The following is an 18727-nucleotide window of genomic DNA, read 5'->3' as shown; positions in this document are numbered from 1 at the left end:
AATCAAAGGACAGAAGCTGATATGGGAACATCCATGAAGGAGGGCTGCGGAGACAATCACCCCTGAATACAGGGGTCACCAACAGACTAAGAAGAGGAATCTTAGATCAGTAGAAGGAGTAGTCCCTGGCTGTGGTAGATGTAGTGAGGATGCTGAGCAGGAGGAATCCAGAAAGACTCAAGTTGCATCCGCACTGTCTGTTCTCAGAGGCCCTGATGGACTAGGATCACAAGAGGATCACCCTGACTTCCAACGTGGAATTCTCAGGAGACTAGGACCTTGATGTAAGACAAGAAGCTTCATAAAGTAGAGAGTGGAGTTACAGGATTTATCATGTGTCAATATGAGTTCCTGAAAGTGGACTCATGGTAGCACACACCATAAAAGGAGGCCCTGGAAATATCTGATGCTGGGCTCCCTGGGAAGCTCTGGAGACAGATGTCAGGTTGATTTCAGTCTGGCAAGTCTCAGTGAGGTGAGATCTCTGTCTAATAGGATCAGCCTCCGTTTTAGAGAGGAATGGACCTGAGCCCAAGCAGGACCTCAGATGACAATGCTGACTGTTAGAGGGGAGCCCTGGAGAGGGAGCCAAACAGAATTCTGTAAATTCTTAGCCCTGAGAGACGAGAAGAGCTACTTCTAAGTGGTCCCCTCATTCCACCTGTGTGATCTCGGGGAGGGCAGGGCCTCCTCTAGCAGGATTAGGCCCCAGATCTGCTGAGGGGACGTCTTGACCATAACCAGACTTAAAGTGAGGACCATCAGTGCTAGTGAGAGGGTCTCCCCCAACGAGGGAGGCTCACAGAGTGGTGCCCCTCCTGACAAGCAGAGATGCTCAGAGCAGCGCCCTGACTCCTCCCACTAGGGACTCAGGGAGGCGAGGGCTTTGTTTGGGGGCTGGAAGACTTGAATTCATAGCTGGAGATGTCCCGGGCTCTAATACACTGCGCAAGGAGGACCCAGGGACGGATGAATATTGAGCTACAGGGGTTCCCGTAGCACCAGGCCCCTGCCGTCATCCCCGGGAGACCCCACGTAGGACCGTACGCATCTCCCATCCACTTCCGCTTCAATGGCGAGGAGATTGACCGGGAGTCGTGGCGTCTCTTTGGTGGTGTTTCTGTGTCCAGGACTTGTCCGGAACCAAGGTGAGGACCGGAATGTAACTGAAGGGACTTTGCGAACCCACTATTAAGAAATGTGACCCAGCCGCATCCCACCCCTGTTATCTGGCTCTTTCGAGTCCCTCAGAGCTATCGGCTGAATGCAGTCTAGCGTGTCTTAGGTGAAGTTGCTGGTCTGTGGGGGTAGGCCCGGGTTCTACCCTTGAAGGAGCTCTCGGTCCTAGATAACGTCCCTCAGGGCCAATTATCAGACTTTGAAACCGCATAGGGGCCAAACTGAGCGGCCCCCCTGCACTCAGCTCTAGGAGGCCCCACGTGGAGCTGGCCGACAGTGGTGCCCCCTATCGTTTTCTGGAGTTGGGATCAGGGAGGTAGAAGCTTGCTCTAAAGGAATAAACCTAGTTCAACAAAGGGACCTAGTCCCCAACACGATTCATGGTTGTGACGCTGAGTGAGGATGGGGGCTCCTCCCATAAGAAACGGAGTCGCAATCAGGCATTGTGACATGACGCTTCCCAGATTATCTCAGGGATGTGAGAGACCAGGTGAAAGCGGGGAGCGTCAGGCTGGGAAGGGAGAGTTTTGCGTTCCCTGGTGGGATGGTGAGAACCTCAGGGGCTGTGGGGATCTTCCACACCACATCATTCAGACCACATCCTCCCTGTCATCATCCCTTTGAGACCTCAAGAATACATGGCGGTTCCCACTGCAGCCTAAAGGGGAAGCAAGTCCCCTCTGACCACTCCACCCTCGTCTGAGGGGCATGGTCAGCACACTGAGAAATCTTAGATCCTGTCATAAATCAAATGTAGGCCTTGATTGCTTCTATGTCCTGGCTATTGTAAAGAGTGCTGCAACGAACTTTGGAGTAGAAGTGTTTTTTAAGTTTCTGTCTCCTCAGGGGATATGCCCAGTATTGGATTGTTGGCTCATGTGGTAATTTATTTTTTAATTTTTTTTCATTTATTTTTATTAGTTGGACGCTAATTACTTTACCATAATGTAGTGGTTTTTGCCATACTTTGACATGAATCAGCCATGGATTTACATGTGTTCCCCATCCTGAACGTCCCTCCCCATCCCATCCCTCTGGGTCATCCCAGTGCACCAGCCCCGAGCACTTGTCTCATGCATCCAACCTGGACTGGCAATCTGTTTCACAATTGATAATCAGGTTTCGATGCCATTCTCTCAGATCATCCCACCCTCACCTTCTCCCATACAGCCCAAAATTCTGTTCTATACATCTGTGTCTCCTTTTCTGTCTTGCATATAGGGTTATCGTTACCATCTTTCTAAATTCTATATATATGCATTAGTATACTGTATTGGTGTTTTTCTTTCTGGCTTACTTCACTCTGAATAATGGGCTCCACTTTCATCCACCTCATTAGAACGGATTTAAATTGATTCTTTTTAATGGCTGGGTAATATTCCGTTTTGTATATGTACCACAGCTTTCTTTTTTTTTCCCATTTAATTTTATTAGTTGGAGGCTAATTGCTTGACAGTACTGCAATGGTTTTTGCCATACATTGACATGAATAGGCCATGGATTTACATGTGTTCCCCATTCCGATTCCGCCCTCCCACCTCCCTCTCCACCCGATCCCTCTGTGTCGTCCCAGTGCACTAGCCCTGAGCACTTGTCTCATGCATGCAACCTGGACTGGTGATCTGTTTCACCCTTGATAATATACATGTTTTGATGCTGTTCTCTCGAAATATCCCACCCTCGCCTTCTCCCACAGAGTCCAAAAGTCTGTTCTGTACATCTGTGTCTCTTTTTCTGTTTTGCATATAGGGTTATCATTACCATCTTTCTAAATTCCATATATATGTGTTAGTATACTGTATTGGTCTTTATCTTTCTGGCTTACTTCACTCTGTATAATGGGCTCCAGGTTCATCCATCTCATTAGAACTGATTCAAATGAATTCTTTCAATGGCTGAGTAATATTCCATGGTGTATATGTACCACAGCTTCCTTATCCATTCGTCTGCTGATGGGCATCTAGGTTGCTTCCATGTCCTGGCTGTTATAAACAGTGCTGCAATGAACATTGGGGTGCACGTGTCTCTTTCAGATCTGGTTTCCTCGGTGTGTATGCCCAGGAGTGGGATTGCTGGGTCATATGGCAGTTCTATTTCCAGTTTTTTAAGAAATCTCCACACTGTTCTCCATAGCGGCTGTAGTAGTTTGCATTCCCACCAACAGTGTAAGAGGGTTCCCTTTTCTCCACACCCTCTCCAGCATTTATGGCTTGTAGACATTTGGATAGCAGCCATCCTGACTGGCATGTAATGGTACCTCATTGTGGTTTTGATTTGCATTTCTCTGATAATGAGTGTGTTGAGCATCTTTTATGTGTTTGTTATCCATCTGTGTCTTCTTTGGAGAAATGTCTGTTTAGATCTTTGGCCCATTTTTTGATTGGGTCATTTATTTTTCTGGAATTGAGCTGCAGGATTTGCTTGCATATTTTTGAGATTAATCCTTTGTCTGTTTTTTCATTTGCTATTATTTTCTCCCAATCTGAGGGCTGTCTTTTCACAATGCTTTTAGTTTCCTTTGTTGTGCAAAAGCTTTTAAGTTTAATTAGGTCCCATTTGTTTATTTTTGCTTTTATTTCCAATATTCTGGGAGGTGGGTCATAGGGGATCCTGCTGTGATTTATGTCAAAGAATGTTTTGTCTATGTTCTCCTCTAGGAATTTTATACTTTCTGGTCTTAAATTTAGATCTTTTGTTTTGTTTTGTCTTTATTTTTTTATTTATTTTTTATTTTTTTCATTTATTTTTGTTAGTTGGAGGCTAATTACTTTACAATATTGTAGTGAGTTTTTTCATACATTGACATGAATCAGCCACGGAGTTACATGTATTCCCCTTCCCGATCCCCCCTCCCACCTCCCTCTCCACCCGATCCCTCTGGGTCTTCCCAGTGCACCAGGCCCGAGCACTTGTCTCATGCATCCAACCTGGGCTGGTGATCTGTTTCACCATAGATAATATACATGTTTCAATGCTGTTCTCTAGAAACATCCCACCCTCTCCTTCTCCCACAGAGTCCAAAAGTCTGTTCTGTACATCTGTGTCTCTTTGTCTGTTTTGCATATAGGGTTATCATTACCATCTTTCTAAATTCCATATATATGTGTTAGTATGCTGTAATGGTCTTTATCTTTCTAGCTTACTTCACTCTGTATAATGGGCTCCAGTTTCATCCATCTCATTAGAACTGATTCAAATGAATTCTTTTCAATGGCTGAGTAATAGTCCATGGTGTATATGTACCAGAGCTTCCTTATCCATTTGTCTGCTGATGGGCATCTAGGTTGCTTCCATGTGCTGGCTATTATAAACAGTGCTTCAATGAACATTGGGGTGCACGTGTCTCTTTCAGATCTGGTATCCTCAGTGTGTATGCCCAGAAGTGGGATTGCTGGGTCATATGGCAGTTCAATTTCCAGTTTTTTTAAGAAATCTCCACATTGTTCTCCATAGCGGCTGTACTAGTTTGCATTCCCACCAACAGTGTAAGAGGGTTCCCTTTTCTCCACACCCTCTCCAGCATTTATTGCTTGTACACTTTTGGATAGCAGCCATCCTGACTGGCCTGTAAAGGTACCTCATTGTGGTTTTGATTTGCATTTATCTGATAATGAGTGATGTTGAGCATCTTTTCATGTGTTTGTTATCCATCTGTGTCTTCTTTGGAGAAATGTCTGTTTAGATCTTTGGCCTATTTTTTGATTGGGTCATTTATTTTTCTGGAATTGAGCTGCAGGAGTTGCTTGTATATTTTTGAGAGTAATCATTTGTTGCTTCGTTTGCTATAATTTTCTCCCAATTTAAGGGCTGTCTTTACACAATGCTTTTAGTTTCATTTGTTGTACAAAAGCTTTTAAGTTTAATTAGGTCCCATTTTTTATTTTTGCTTTTATTTCCAATATTCTGGGAGGTGGGTCATAGGGGATCCTGCTGTGATTTATGTCAGAGAATGTTTTGCCTGTGTTCTCCTCTAGGAATTTTATAGTTTCTGGTCTTACATTTAGATCTTCAATCCATTTTGAGTTTATTTTTGTGTATGGTGTTAGAAAGTGTTCTAGTTTCATTCTTTGCCGTGATCGTATAGTGGTTAGTACTCTGCATTGTGTACCACAGCTTTCTTATCCATTTGTCTGTTGATGGGCATCTAGGTTGCTTCCATGTGCTGGCTATTATAAACAGTGCTGCGATGAACATTGGGGTACACGTGTCTCTTTCAGATCTGGTATCCTCAGTGTGTATGCCCAGGAGTGGGATTGCTGGGTCATATGGCAGTTCTATTTCCAGTTTTTAAGGAATCTACACACGGTACAAGTGGCTGTAGTAGTTTGCATTCCCACCAACAGTGTAAAAGGGTTCCCTTTTCTCCACCCCCACTCCAGCATTTATTGCTTGTAGACTTTTGGATAGCAGCCATTCTGACTGGCGTGTAATGGTATCTCATGGAGGTTTTGATTTGCATTTCTCTGATAATGAGTGATGTTGAGCATCTTTTCATGTGTTTGTTAGCCATCTGTATGTCTTCGTTGGAGAAATGTCTGTTTAGATCTTTGGCCCATTTTTTGATTGGGTCGTTTATTTTTCTGGAATTGAGCTGCAGGAGTCGCTTGCATATTTTTGAGATTAATCCTTTGTCTGTTTTTTCACTTGCTATTATTTTCTCCCATTCTGAAGGCTGTCTTTTCACTTTGCTTATAGTTTCCTTTGTTGTGCAAGAGCTTTTAAGTTTAATTAAGTTCCATTTGTTTAGTTTTGCTTTTATTTCCAATATTCTGTGAGGTGGTTCATAGAGGATCTTTTTTTTTTTTTTTTTCATAGAGGATCTTACAGTGATTTATGTCAGAGACTGTTTTGCCTATGTTCTCTTCTAGGAGTTTTATAGTTTCTGGTCTTACATTTAGACCTTTAATCCATTTTGGGTTTATTTTTGTATATGGTGTTAGGAAGTGTTGTAGTTTCATTCTATTAGAAGTGGTTGACCAGTTTTCCCAGTACCACTTGTTAAAGAGGTTATCTTTTTTCCATTGTATATTCCTGCCTACTTTGTCGAAGATAAGGTGTCCATAGGTATGTGGATTTTTCTCTGGGCTTTCTATTTTGTGCCATTGATCTATATTTCTGTCTTTGTGCCAGTACCATACTGTCTTTATGACTGTGGCTTTGTAGTAGAGCCTGAGGTCAGGCAGGTTGATTCCTCCAGTTTCATTCTTCTTTCTCAAGATTGCTTTGGCTATTCGAGGTTTTGTGTATTTCCATACAAATTGTGAAATTATTTGTTCTAGTTCTGTGAAGAATACCGTTGGTAGCTTGATATGGATTGCATTGACTCTATAGATTGTTCTGGGTTCAGTTCATTTCAGTTCAGTTCCTCAGTCGTGTCCGACTCCTTGTGACCCCATGAATCGCGACACGCCAGGACTCCCTGTCCATCACCAACTCCCCCAGTCTACTCAAACTCATGCCCATCAAGTCAGTAATGCCATCCAGGCATCTCATCCTCTGTCGTCCCCTTCTCCTCCTGCCCCCAATCCCTCCCAGCATCAGGGTCTTTTCCAAGAGTCAACTGTTTGCATGAGGTGGCCAAAGTATTGGGAGTTTCAGCTTCAGCATCAGTCTGTCCAATGAACACCCAGGACTAATCTCCTTTAGAATAGACAGGTTGGATCTCCTTGCAGTCCAAGGGACTCTCAAGAGTCTTCTCCAACACCACAGTTCAAAAGCATCAATTTTTCGGTGCTCAGCTTTCTTCACAGTCCAACTCTCACATCCGTACATGACCACTGGAAAAACCATAACCTTGACCAGACGGACTTTGTTGGAAAAGTAATGTAGTATACTCATTTTCACATTATTGATTCTTCCAATCTTTGAACACGGTATATTTCTCCATCTCTTTGTGTCCTCTTTGATTTTTTTCATCAGTGTTTTATAGTTTTCTATGTATAGGTCTTCAGTTTCTTTAGGTAGAATACACCTAAGTATTTTACTCTTTTTGTTGCAATGATGAATGGTATTGTTTCCTTAATTTCTCCTTTTGTTTTCTCATTGTTAGTGTATAGGAATGCAAGGGATTTCTGTGTGTTAATTTTATATCCTGCAACTTTACTATATGCATTGATTAGCTCTAGTAATTTTCTGGTAGAGTCTTTAGGGTTTGCTATGTAGAGGATCATGTCATCTGCAAACAGTGATAGTTTCACTACTTTTTTTCCTATCTGGATTCCTTTTACTTCTTTTTCTGCTCTGATTGCTGTGGCCAGAACTTCCAAAACTATGTTGAATAGTAGTGGTGAGAGTGAGCACCCTTGTCTTCTTCCTGATTTCAGGGGAAATGCTTTAAATTTTTCACCATTGAGGTTAATATTTCCTGTGGATTCATCATATATAGCTTTTATTATGTTGAGGTATGTTCCTTCTATCCCTGCTTTCTGGAGAGTTTTTATCATAAATGGATGTTGAATTTGTCAAAGGATTTTTCAGCATCTATTGAGATAATCATATGGTTTTTATCTTTGAATTGGTTAATGTGGTGTATTACGTTGATTGATTTGCAGATATTAAAGAATCCTTGCATTCCTGGGATAAAGCCCAGTTGGTCATGATGTATGATCTTTTTAATATGTTGTTGGATTCTGTTTGCTAGAATTTGGTAAGGATTTTGCATCAATGTTCATCAGTGATATTGGCCTATAGTTTTCTTTTTTTGTGCCATGTTTGTCTGGTTTTGGAATTAGGGTGATGGTGGCCTCATAGGATGAGTTTGGAAGTTTACCTTCTTCTGTGATTTTCTGTAAGTGTTGGAGTGAGATGGGTGTTAGCTCTTCTCTAAATTTTTGGTAGCATTCAGCTGTGAAGCCATCTGGTCCTGGGCTTTTGTTTGCTGGAAGATTTCTGATTACAGTTTCGATTGCTGTGCTTGTGATGGGTCTGTTAAGATCTTCTATTTCTTCCTGGTTCCGTTTTCAAAAGTTATACTTTTCTAAGAATGTGTCCATTTCTTTCATGTTGTCCATTTTATTGGCATAGAGCTGCTGGTAGTAGTCTCTTATGATCCTTTGTATTTCAGTGTTGTCTGTTGTGATCTCTCCATTTTCATGTCTAATTTTGTTGATTTGGTTCTTCTCCCTTTGGTTCTTAATGAGTCTTGCTAACGGTTTGTCAATTTTGTTTATCTTTTCAAAACACCAGCTTTTAGCTTTGTTGGTTTTTGCTATGGTCTCTTTTGTCTGTTTTGCATTTATTTCAGCCCTAATTTTTAAGATTTCTATCCTTCTACTAACCCTGGGGTTCTTCATTTCTTCCTTCTCTAGTTGCTTTAGTTGTAGATTTAGGTTATTTATTTGACTTTTTTCTTGTTTCTTGAGGTAAGTCTGTATTGCTATGAACCTTCCCCTTAGCACTGCTTTTACAGTGTCCCATAGGTTTTTGGTTGTTGTGTTTTCATTTTCATTTGTTTCTATGCATATTCTGATTTCTTTTTTGATTTCTTCTAAGATTTGTTGGTTATTCAGAAGCGTGTTATTTAGCCTCCATATGTCTGAATTTTTAATGTTTTTTTTTCCTGTAATTGAGTTCTAATCTTACTGCACTGTGGTCAGAAAAGATGACTGGAATGATTTCAGTTTTTTGAATTTACCAAGGCTAGATTTATGGCCCAGGATGTGATCTATTCTGGAAAAGGTTCCGTGTGCACTTGAGAAAAAGGTGAAATTGATTGTTTTAGGGTGAAATTTCCTATATATATCAATTAGGTCTAGCTGGTCCATTGTGTCATTTAAGGTTTGTGTTTCCTTGTTAATTTTCTGTTTAGTTGATCTATCCATAGATGTGAGTGGGTATTAAAGTCTCCCACTATTATTGTGTTATTGTTAATTTCCCCTTTCATACTCATTCACATTTGCCTGACATATTGCAGTGCTCCCATGTTGGGTGCATATATATTTATACTTGTAATATCTTCTTCTTGGATTGATCCTTTGATCATTATGTAGTGTCCTTCTTTGTCTCTTTTCACAGCCTTTATTTTAAAGTCTATTTTATCTATTTTATCTGATATGAGTATTGTGACTCCTGCTTTCCTTTGGTCTCCGTTTGCGTGAAAAAATTTTTTCCAGCCTTTGAATTTCAGTCTGTATGTGTCCCTTGTTTTGAGGTGGGTCTCTTGTAGACAGCGTATATAGGGGTCTTGTTTTTGCATCCATTCAGCCAGTCTTTGTATTTTGGTTGGGGCTTTCAACCCATTTACATTTAAGGTAATTATTGATAGGTATGGTCTCATTGCCATTTACTTTGCTGTTTGGGGTTCGCGTTTATAAAGCTTTCTGTGTTTCCTGTCTAGAGAAGATCCTTTCGCATTTGCTGAAGAGCTGGTTTGGTGGTGCTGAATTCTCTGAGGTTTTGCTTATCTTTAAAGGTTTTGCATTCTCCTTTATATCTGAATGAGATCGTTGCTGGGTACAGTAATCTGGGTTGTAGATTACTCTCTTTCATTACTTTAAGTATGTCCTGCCATTCCCTTCTAGCCTGGAGAGTTTCTACTGATAGATCAGCTGTTATCCTTATGGGCATCCCATTGTGTATTATTTGTTGTGTCTCCCTTGCTGCTTTTAGTATTTTTCTTTGTGTTTGATCTTTGTTAATTTGATTACTATGTGTCTTGGGGTGTTTCGCCTTGGGTTTATCCTGTTTGGGACTCTCTGGGTTTCTTGGACTTGGGTGACTATTTCCTTCCCCATTTTAGGGAAGTTTTCAGCTATTATCTCCTCGAGTATTTTCTCATGGCCTTTCTTTTTGTCGTCTTCTGGACTACTATGATTCGAATGTTGGGGTGTTTCACATTGTGCCAGAAGTCCCTGAGGTTGTCCTCATTTCTTTTGATTCTTTTTTCTTCTTTCCTCTCTGCTTCACTTATTTCCACCACTTTATCTTCTACCTCACTTACCCTATCTTCTGCCTCCGTTATTCTACTGATGGTTCCCTCCCGAGTGTTTTTTATCTCATTTATTGCATTATTCACTTTTAATTGACTCTTTTTTATTTCTTCTAGGTCCATGTGGAACATTTCTTGCATCTTCTCAATCCTTGTCTCCAGGCTATTTATCTGTAACTCCATTCTGTTTTCAAGATTTTGGATAATTTTTATTATCATTATTCTAAGTTCTTTTTCAGGTAGATTCCCTATCTCATCCTCTTGTTTGGCTTGGTGGGCATATTTCATGTTTCTTTACTTGCTGGGTATTTCTCTGCCTTTTCATCTTGTTTAGATTGCTGTGTTTGGGGTGGCCTTTCTGTATTCTGGTGGTCTGTGGTTCCTTTTTATTGTGGAGGTTTCTCCCAGTGGGTGTGGTTGGACGATTGGCTTGTCAAGGTTTCCTGTTTAGGGAAGCTTGCGTCGGTGTTCTGGTATGTGCAGCTGGATTTCTTCTCTCTGGAGTGCCATGGAGTGTCCAGTAGAGAGTTTTGAGATGGGTCTGTGGGTTTGGTGTGACTTTGGGCAGCCTGTATGTCGACACTCAGGGCTATGTTCCTGTGTTATTGGAGAATTTGTGTGGTATGTCTTGCTCTGGCACTTATTGGCCCTTGGGTGGTGGTTGGCTTCAGTGTAGGTATGGAGGTTTTGGATGATCTCTTATTACTTAATGTTCCCTGTAGTCAGGAGTTCTCTGGTGTTCTCAGGTTTTGGGTTTAAGTCTCGTGTCTCTGGATTTCAGTCTTATTCTTCCAGTAGCCTCAAGACTTCTCCAACTGTACAGCACTGATAATAAAACTTCTAGGTTAATGGTGAAAAGATTCTCCACCGTGAGGGACACCCAGAGAGGTTCACAGAGTTACAATAAGAAGAGGAGAGGGAGGAAGGAGATAGAGATGAGCAGGAGGAGAAAAGGGGGGACTCAGGAAAGAGACAGATCTATGCAGTACTCTGTTCCCTAAGTGTTCTCCGTAGCCCAGGACACCCACAGAGATTCACAGAATTGGATTGAGAAGAGAAGGGGGATGGAGGAAATAGAGGTGATCTGGGGGAGAAAAAGGAGAGTCAAAAGGGGGAGAGAGTAATCATCACACTCCTGAGTAAAAATGGGTACTGAATATTGGATTCTAAAATGTCCAAAATTGCTATCAAATACTGAAAACCAAACATTAAAAATCTAGAGTAGAGGTTAGACTCTTAAAAATACAATATTAAAAACAAAAAGACAAAAAATTTAGGAAATATGTATGAAGTTTGCTTTAAAAATAGGGTTTTTTTTTGCAATGTTATAGTCGGTTATGAAAATGAAAATTAAGGAGCAGTAGAGGAGTAATAGAAAGTGAAAGTGAAAGTCAAGTAGCTCAGTCGTGTCTGACTCTTTGCAACCCCATGGACTGTAGCCTCCCAGGCTCCTCCCCCCATGGGATTCTCCAGACAAGAATACTGGAGTGGGTTGCCATTTCCAAAAAAAGAAAAGAAAAACATTAAAAAATTTTTTTTAATTAAAAAAAATTGTAAAATTATATCTAGGATATTCTTTGGAGCTGTTGCAGGCAGTGTGGGTTCGGTTCAGTTTCAGATAGCTCCTTGTTCCAGCTTACACTTCTCAATATCTATAGGCCCCTTCCAGTATAGTTGGTGTTAACTACAGGGATTTTAATCTGTTGCACCTGTCACTTCTGAAGCGGTTTCCTTTGTTTATTTGGCTTCTGTTTGCAGGTCTCTTCACTGTCTAATTTCTGCCCTGACACACACGGGTGGAGGTGGACTCTTGTTTAGGTTTGCTTGTTCAGTCATGCTGTGGGGAAGGGGGGGCACTGCAGACATATCACTGGCGTGTGTGGGGAGCACAGGCGGTTTTCCGGCCACACTGGGTTTGCCCCCACTCGTGGCGTGTGTGGTTTCCCCATCTACACCGCTCAGGCTCCAGGTTGCTCTCCAGGGAGCGGGCCCTGAGGTGCATGCACTTCCGAGGCCTAAGCCACTCAGGTTCCAGTTTTCGGGTACTCCACAAAAGCGCAGACTCTGTTCAGCCTGCGTTTTTTGCCTTCCCTGCCAAGTAGCTCAGGCAGCCAGGAGCTTGATGGGCGCACTCTCCCAGGGTGTGGTGCGCCTTCTCCCCTCCATGGACCCACCCTGTTTCCACCTATCCGGCTAGCCTTGTGTCTCTTCTGGGGAGCTGGTCTCTAGCTGCGACCCTCCCAGCAGGTGTCAACCCTCCAGAATCTCAGGAAGTCTTTGGTTAGAGACTGGAAACCTATTTGCAGTTTGGTAGGGGATGCTGTCTCTGGGGCCAGGTTTGCCCCTTTCCCCTCCTCCCTGCCTCCTGCCACCAGCGGGGGACAGGCCAGTCCACAGCCGGTTAGCTCTTCTCCAGAATTGCTCAGTCCTTCCTTTGTTCTGTCAACAGCCGGCAGTGTCTTCAGTTAGGGCTTTTCGCAGGTTAATTTTCTCTCTCTCTCTTGCTATCCCACAGTTTAAGTTGCCATCTCAGGTTAGCTCTCTCCGATTGCCTGCAGGGCATTCAGGCCCGGTTCTTACCATAAGCAATGCTTCCCGCTCCTCTTCGTTCATCCCCCCTTTCTGGTGGTGGATGCGAGCATCTGGGGTACTTTTCTGCTGGGAGTTGCTTTTAGGCATGTAATCCATGGGTTTTATTTATTTTTCCTCCCAGTTAAGTTGCTCTCTGAGACTCCAAAACATCTCCCATACCCGCAAGTGAGAGTGTTTCCTGGTGTTTAGAAACTTCTTCTATTAAGACTTCCTTCCCGAGACGGGTCTCTGTCCATAACTCTTTTGTCTCTCTTTTTATATTTTATATTTTGTCCTACTTCCTTTCGAAGACAATGGGCTGCTTTTCTGGGCGCCTGATGTCATCTGCTAGCGATCAGAGGTTGTTTTATGGAGTTTGCTCAGCGTTCAAATGTACTTTTGATGAATTTGTAGGTGAGAAAGTGGTCTCCCCATCCTATTCCTCCGCCATCTTAGCTCCACTTTCCATGTGGTAATTTTAGTCCTAATTTTCTATGCAGAGTCAATTAGGTCAGAAAGAGGAAAGCCAATATTGTATATTAACACATATACATGGATTTAAAATGATGGTACTGATGAACCTATTTGCAGGGCAGCAGTGGATTTGCAGACATAGAGAACAGGCTTGTGGACACTGGGGGAAAGAGAGGGAGGGACAGACTGAGAGAGTAACATTGAAAACACACACATTACCATATGTAAATTAGATAGCCACTGGGAATTATTCATATGACACAGAGAGCTCAAACCCCATGCTCTGTGATAGCTTACAGGAGTGGGATGGGCTGGGAGGTAGGAGGAAACTTCAAAAGGGAGGGGACATCCAGTATACCTATGGCTGATTCATATTGATGTGTGGCTGAAACAAAAACAATACTGTAAAGCAATTATCCTCCAATTAATAGTAAATACATTTAATTATGAAAAGAGAGAGAGAAGAAAAGAGACGCAAAAAGATATTATAGACCTTGAATTGGGATCCTGTGTGGGAGCACAGGGACATCAACCTGCCTGTAATAGCACCTGTTCTTAGAAGACTGTGTTTGGTAAGATAAGGTCATCTTACTTCCTCCTGTTGGGACACAGGCTGATTGGCTTTTACTATCTCACAGGCATCAATTCAGGAGAAAGAGGAGCTTCTCTGCCAGGAGCCCAATTGAGGAACCTGAGTGAGTACTCGGTGCACTTATCCCATCCCTTGGATTTGAGCCCAGGAAATCTCAGGGAAGGGCTGTGAGGTTGAGCATCTACTTCACCGCTTTATACCAAGTCTAGGGGAGGGGAAATGTCTAGTCTGAAGGTACAGCCACCAGTCAGCAAATGGAGAATGGTGCCCAATGTTTTAAGGAGCCAAGGTATGGACCATGAATGGTGATCCCAGTGAACTCAGGATGGAAGAACCCCTACTGAGCCCTCAGCACTGGGTATCCCCTGGGAGGGAGGTGGCCTGAGATATCCCTTCACTTGGCTTCTGGATGATGTGGAGGTCTACAGTTGTCTGCATCAGAGTAGCAGAGGGAAGGGTGCCCAGGCTCTGCCAAGACTTGACATGGTAATACTAAAGATGAGCTGAGAGGACCGCAATGCCGGTAAATCCAAAGCAGGGCTGAGAGGATGCAGAGGGAAAATCGAAGGCCTCTGTTCCTCCTCTGTGGGATTCTGTGGGGACAGCTGAGCACGAAAAAGGAGCCTTGTGGGTTCCTCGGGCAGTGTCCTCAAGGACACCTGCAGAGGCGGCCTTTGATAAAGTCAAGGTGGAATCTCCCCAATTTAAGTTGCTCATGTCACCTCATTCTCCATCCTCCAGGTGCACCAATCTCCTGTCCTTTGACCCAGACTCCTGCCTGTAGTTCCTGTCCACGGCCATCATGCCCCGTAGGCAGAAGAATAAGGTCCGTGGTCATGAGAAACATCACCAGGCCCGGGCTGAGACTCAGGGTCTTCATGATCAAGCCACCACATCTAGGGGAGAAGAGACCACCTCCTTCTCTCCTGATTTAGAGAGTGCTCCCTCAAGCTCCTCAGCTGCTGGCACCCCAAAGGAGCCTCAGGAAGCCCAAGGCACCACCAGTGCTACCGCAAGTGCTATAGCCAAAAGATTTGGTGTCGTTGCTGCAGCACGCTCAAGAGCTGATGTCTGTGGTGCAGCACGCTCAAGAGCTGATGTCGGTGCTGCAGCACGCTCAAGAGTTGATGTCTGTGGTGCAGCACGCTCAAGAGCTGATGTCGGTGCTGCAGCACGCTCAAGAGCTGATGTCTGTGGTGCAGCACGTGCAAGAGCTGATGTCTGTGGTGCAGCACGCTCAAGAGCTGGTGTCGGTGCCACAGCACGTGCAAGAGCTGGTGTCCGTGCCGAGGGCCAAGGTCAGGGAGGTGGAAATACCTCCCAGGCCTCAGCTGCTGCTGAGAGCTCTCACACAGATCCTCTGACCATGAAGGTGCAGGTGTTGGTGCAGAAGATGCTGTATAAGTATAAGGAGAGGGAGCTCATTAAGAGGTCAGAAATGCTGAAGGCAATCAATAAGAGGTACAGGGGGCAATTCCCTGAGATCCTCAGGAGAGCCTCTAAGCACATAGAGATCATGTTTGGCCTGGTCCTGAAGGAAGTCAGGCCTGACGGTCACTCCTATATCCTGGTGAGCAACCTAGATCTCAGTGACAGTGCGTCTATGAGAGGTGACCGGGGGCTGCCGAAGAATGGTCTTCTGATGCCTCTTCTGGGTGTCATCTACATGAATGGCCACCGCCTCTCTGAGGAGAAGATCTGGAAGATCCTGAATTTTCTGGGTATCTATGATGGAAGAAGGCACTTCATCTTTGGAGATACCAGGAAGTTCCTCACAGAAGATCTGGTGCGGGAAGAGTACGTGGAGTACCGCCAGGTGCCAGGCAGCGATCCCCCTCGCTATGAGTTCCTGTGGGGTCCAAGAGCACTCATGGAATCCAACAAGATGAAAGTCCTGGAGTTTTTGGCCAAGGTCAATGATACGGTCCCTGCTACCTTCCTGGAGCATTTTGAGGAGTCTTCCAGAGAGGTAGTAGAGAGCACCAGCGCCAGAGCTGTAGCCAGTGTTGGCACTTCTGCCTCGGGCAGGGCTGGCATGTCTGTTTGGGATACTGCAGGCATTTCTTTCTCGGTCTGGGATGGCCCTTCTGCTGTAGCCCAGGCTGAGCATCCTGCCTCAGCCATGCCTGGCATTTCTGCTGCAGCCAGTGCTGGCCCTTCTGTCTCGGCCAGTGCCCACGCTAGGGCCGCATCCAGCTGTCCAACTCGCCCCTAGTGTGGGCTGAAGGCCATTCTTCACTTTGTGGTCAGAAAAGCCTGTCATCAGCCTGTGTTCCTGTTGACTTGCCCCCCCCCCCCCGCCCCCAGTTTTCAGTTCTTTCTTTTTTCAACAGAAAGCATATTTAGGTTGATGATACAAGTATTTGAATAACATGGGTCACACACACTTTGCTGTTTGTCAAATTCATGAGTAGGAATTTTTGCTTTGGAAATGCATATTGAAAATCCTCAAATGACCTTTGTGATCCCGGATGAGAATAACATCACTTTAGGATAAGAATAGCCTTAGAAATGTGAAAGTCACCACACTAATAGAAGCTCAGAACATAGATACATAGAGAGAGAGCTGAAAGTTCTTCAATTTTTGGTTTGCTGTACTCTCTGTTATAGTCTCCTTTTTTGTAAATGTGTAAGATATATCCTTGGATCTGCTTATGGTTTTCAAGAATGTTTGAGAATATAAATTATAGCAAATGATTTATTTGTGGCTCTTCTTTTACACAAACATTAATTGAGCATCTGCTTCAAGGAAGTCTTTCAGGCCTGTACTGGCGCTGTTTGGTCAAAGAACCTCCCAGTCTGCCCATTCAATTATAGTTTCCAGGGAAGCTGTTATTGTACAGAAGAGGCTGAGATACTCTCTATTTCAAGAAGAACAAGAAAGAAGCAGGGTAAAGTGGGAGTGGAGAGAATATATTACTTTGGTTTCATTGCTAAGCAGAATTTTGGCTGATTGGGGAGGTGGGGTCACTTTTGTTTTTCTTTCAGTTAGAACGCTGCATAGTTTCTGACATCTGATGGATGCAAAAAAAGAAAAGAAACCCAGCTGATGTAACATCTGAGGTCAAGATAATCGTAATAACTGCGATTGCCCGTAAGTTCTCAATAGAGACAGGTGCTGTGTTAGATGCTTTCCATGAATACATATATTCCACCAGTCTGACAAGGCAGGGTTTATAAAACTCACTTCACAGTGGAGAGCCTGAGGCTCATAGAGTTAGAGTTTGGTTTAGTGCCAAACTACTTAAGGCTGGTAAATGACAGAGCTGGGACTAGACTCCTGCTCGAAACTACTGTAGCATACATACTGTTCTTCTTCCCCGACCCAGAGACATACCCTTGTCTTTTCTTTTAAACAAGTACTTTTAATCTTTGACATTTAATTTCCTTTTTCTTATTTATTTATTTGGCTGTGCTGGATCTTATTTGCGGCACTTGGGGTCTACTTCCCTGACAAGGGATAGAACCTGGGACCCCTGCAGTGGGAGCCTGGGGTACTTGCCACTGGACCACCAGGAAACTCCCCACCCTGTATGTTTTATTTCAGTGTTTCTCTCAATACTTCAAAATTTGTCCTAAGTGATAAAAAAGAATGCCCTTGTGCTCAAGCTAGTGGATCAGAATGTGTAGCCAGAGCAGTAAGAATACCAAATACAATTAACCAGAAATATCTATCCCTTATTCATTACTCATAGATAAATGAAAGAGACAATATTCGGTGACAGTATTAGCATGTGCATTGGCCATGTGAGATAACCTCTGAAGACCAGGGGCTCGCCATATCATGCCTACAGTCTCTTGTCTGTAGAAAGTAAATCTATCAGAACAGAAATGACGTGAGAACCTTCCCCTGGCTGATGAGATAGATTGATGTACCATTTTTCCCTGACGGATGACCACCTGTCCTGGGACTCCTGCCTTTGGCTGTAGCTTCTCCATCTCCTATCATTCCTGGGAAAAGGACCCATTCACTCTCTGTAGCACTGCAGAGCAAGCACGGCTCCAGAGTTTGCAGAGATGTGGAATTTCCACAGAAGCCTTTAATCCAAGACCCAGAAAGCAAGATGAGGACCCCATGTAGGAGGATTGAGGAGAGGAACACCCCAGAATATGGGGGTTGATCACTGGAACAGCCCTCCCAACTGCTCTCAGTCACAGGGGATCTCAGACCTGTTAGGCTAAGCATAGCCTCGCTTATTCTTCAGGCCTCTCAGAGAGCTAAGAAACTTGGTCTCGGTGCAGAGTTCTGAGGTTGGTAGAGGAGAGAGGATCAGTCTCTCAGAATTGACAGTGAGAAACCTGAATGAGGGTGATGGAAAGATGCAGCGACATAGTAGGAACCTGTAAAGATACACTTGTCCTTGTTGACAAGCCCATGAAGTCCAGAACGATGTGGGCTGCTGTGGTTAACACTTTCAACTCAGGTCCCTGAAAAGTAGGGACTTTGGGAATCAGCAGAGGATAGAGCAGCCCCAGGAAGGGTGCAGAGTCAAAGTGAAGACCCAGGGTATGGAGCTGGAAGCCCCTCAACTCACAGCCAACAGGGCTACACTTAGCCCATCTTCTCCAGTGAGCCCTGGGAAGCAGAGGGAAGTGCTGGCCAGCTCAAGGGCCCCGTGACTTCTCCCTAGTTGGTGTCAAGGAGGTGAGGACCTTGGTTTATAGACTGGCTGTTCATCAGAGTGGAAATGCGAGGTATGAGAGTGGCACAAACTTGTCTGAGGAGTGCAGCAGGCAACTACCCCGCTACAGAGAAATTCGTAGAAATTCCTGCAAATGTAATGGGCCCTTGGGGAGAACAGGCAGGACTTTCAGACTAGATTTATCCCTCATTTTCTGAAGGCAAATGGCTTCGGGCCTTACAGTCCTTGGACTAGTGCAGGAGGCGCCATTCAGTTGAGGTCAGGTACTGAGTTCCTAACAGGAGTCAACTGATGGCATGGGCTGACAATGAAGGATGCCTCCCAGAAGGAAGGTGGCCACAG

At 44.0% G+C, this 18727-nt stretch overlaps 1 protein-coding gene across 1 annotated transcript; it reads left to right on the top strand.

The window, feature by feature from the left end:
• The first annotated feature begins 1023 nt into the window (after window positions 1–1023).
• On the top strand, window positions 1024–16418 carry LOC122689894 (melanoma-associated antigen B2-like). Its single transcript, XM_043896694.1, has 3 exons — window positions 1024–1148; window positions 13789–13845; window positions 14484–16418. Exon 3 carries the CDS (start codon window positions 14545–14547, stop codon window positions 15955–15957), a length of 1413 nt encoding a protein of 470 aa, XP_043752629.1. The 5' UTR covers window positions 1024–1148; window positions 13789–13845; window positions 14484–14544; the 3' UTR covers window positions 15958–16418.
• The last annotated feature ends 2309 nt before the right edge of the window (window positions 16419–18727 follow it).

This window comes from Cervus elaphus, chromosome X (genome assembly GCF_910594005.1).
Source record: "Cervus elaphus chromosome X, mCerEla1.1, whole genome shotgun sequence".
NCBI classification, from domain to species: domain Eukaryota; kingdom Metazoa; phylum Chordata; class Mammalia; order Artiodactyla; family Cervidae; genus Cervus; species Cervus elaphus.
Note: the sequence above shows the minus strand (reverse complement) of the source record. Positions and strands in the feature narration are given on the sequence as shown.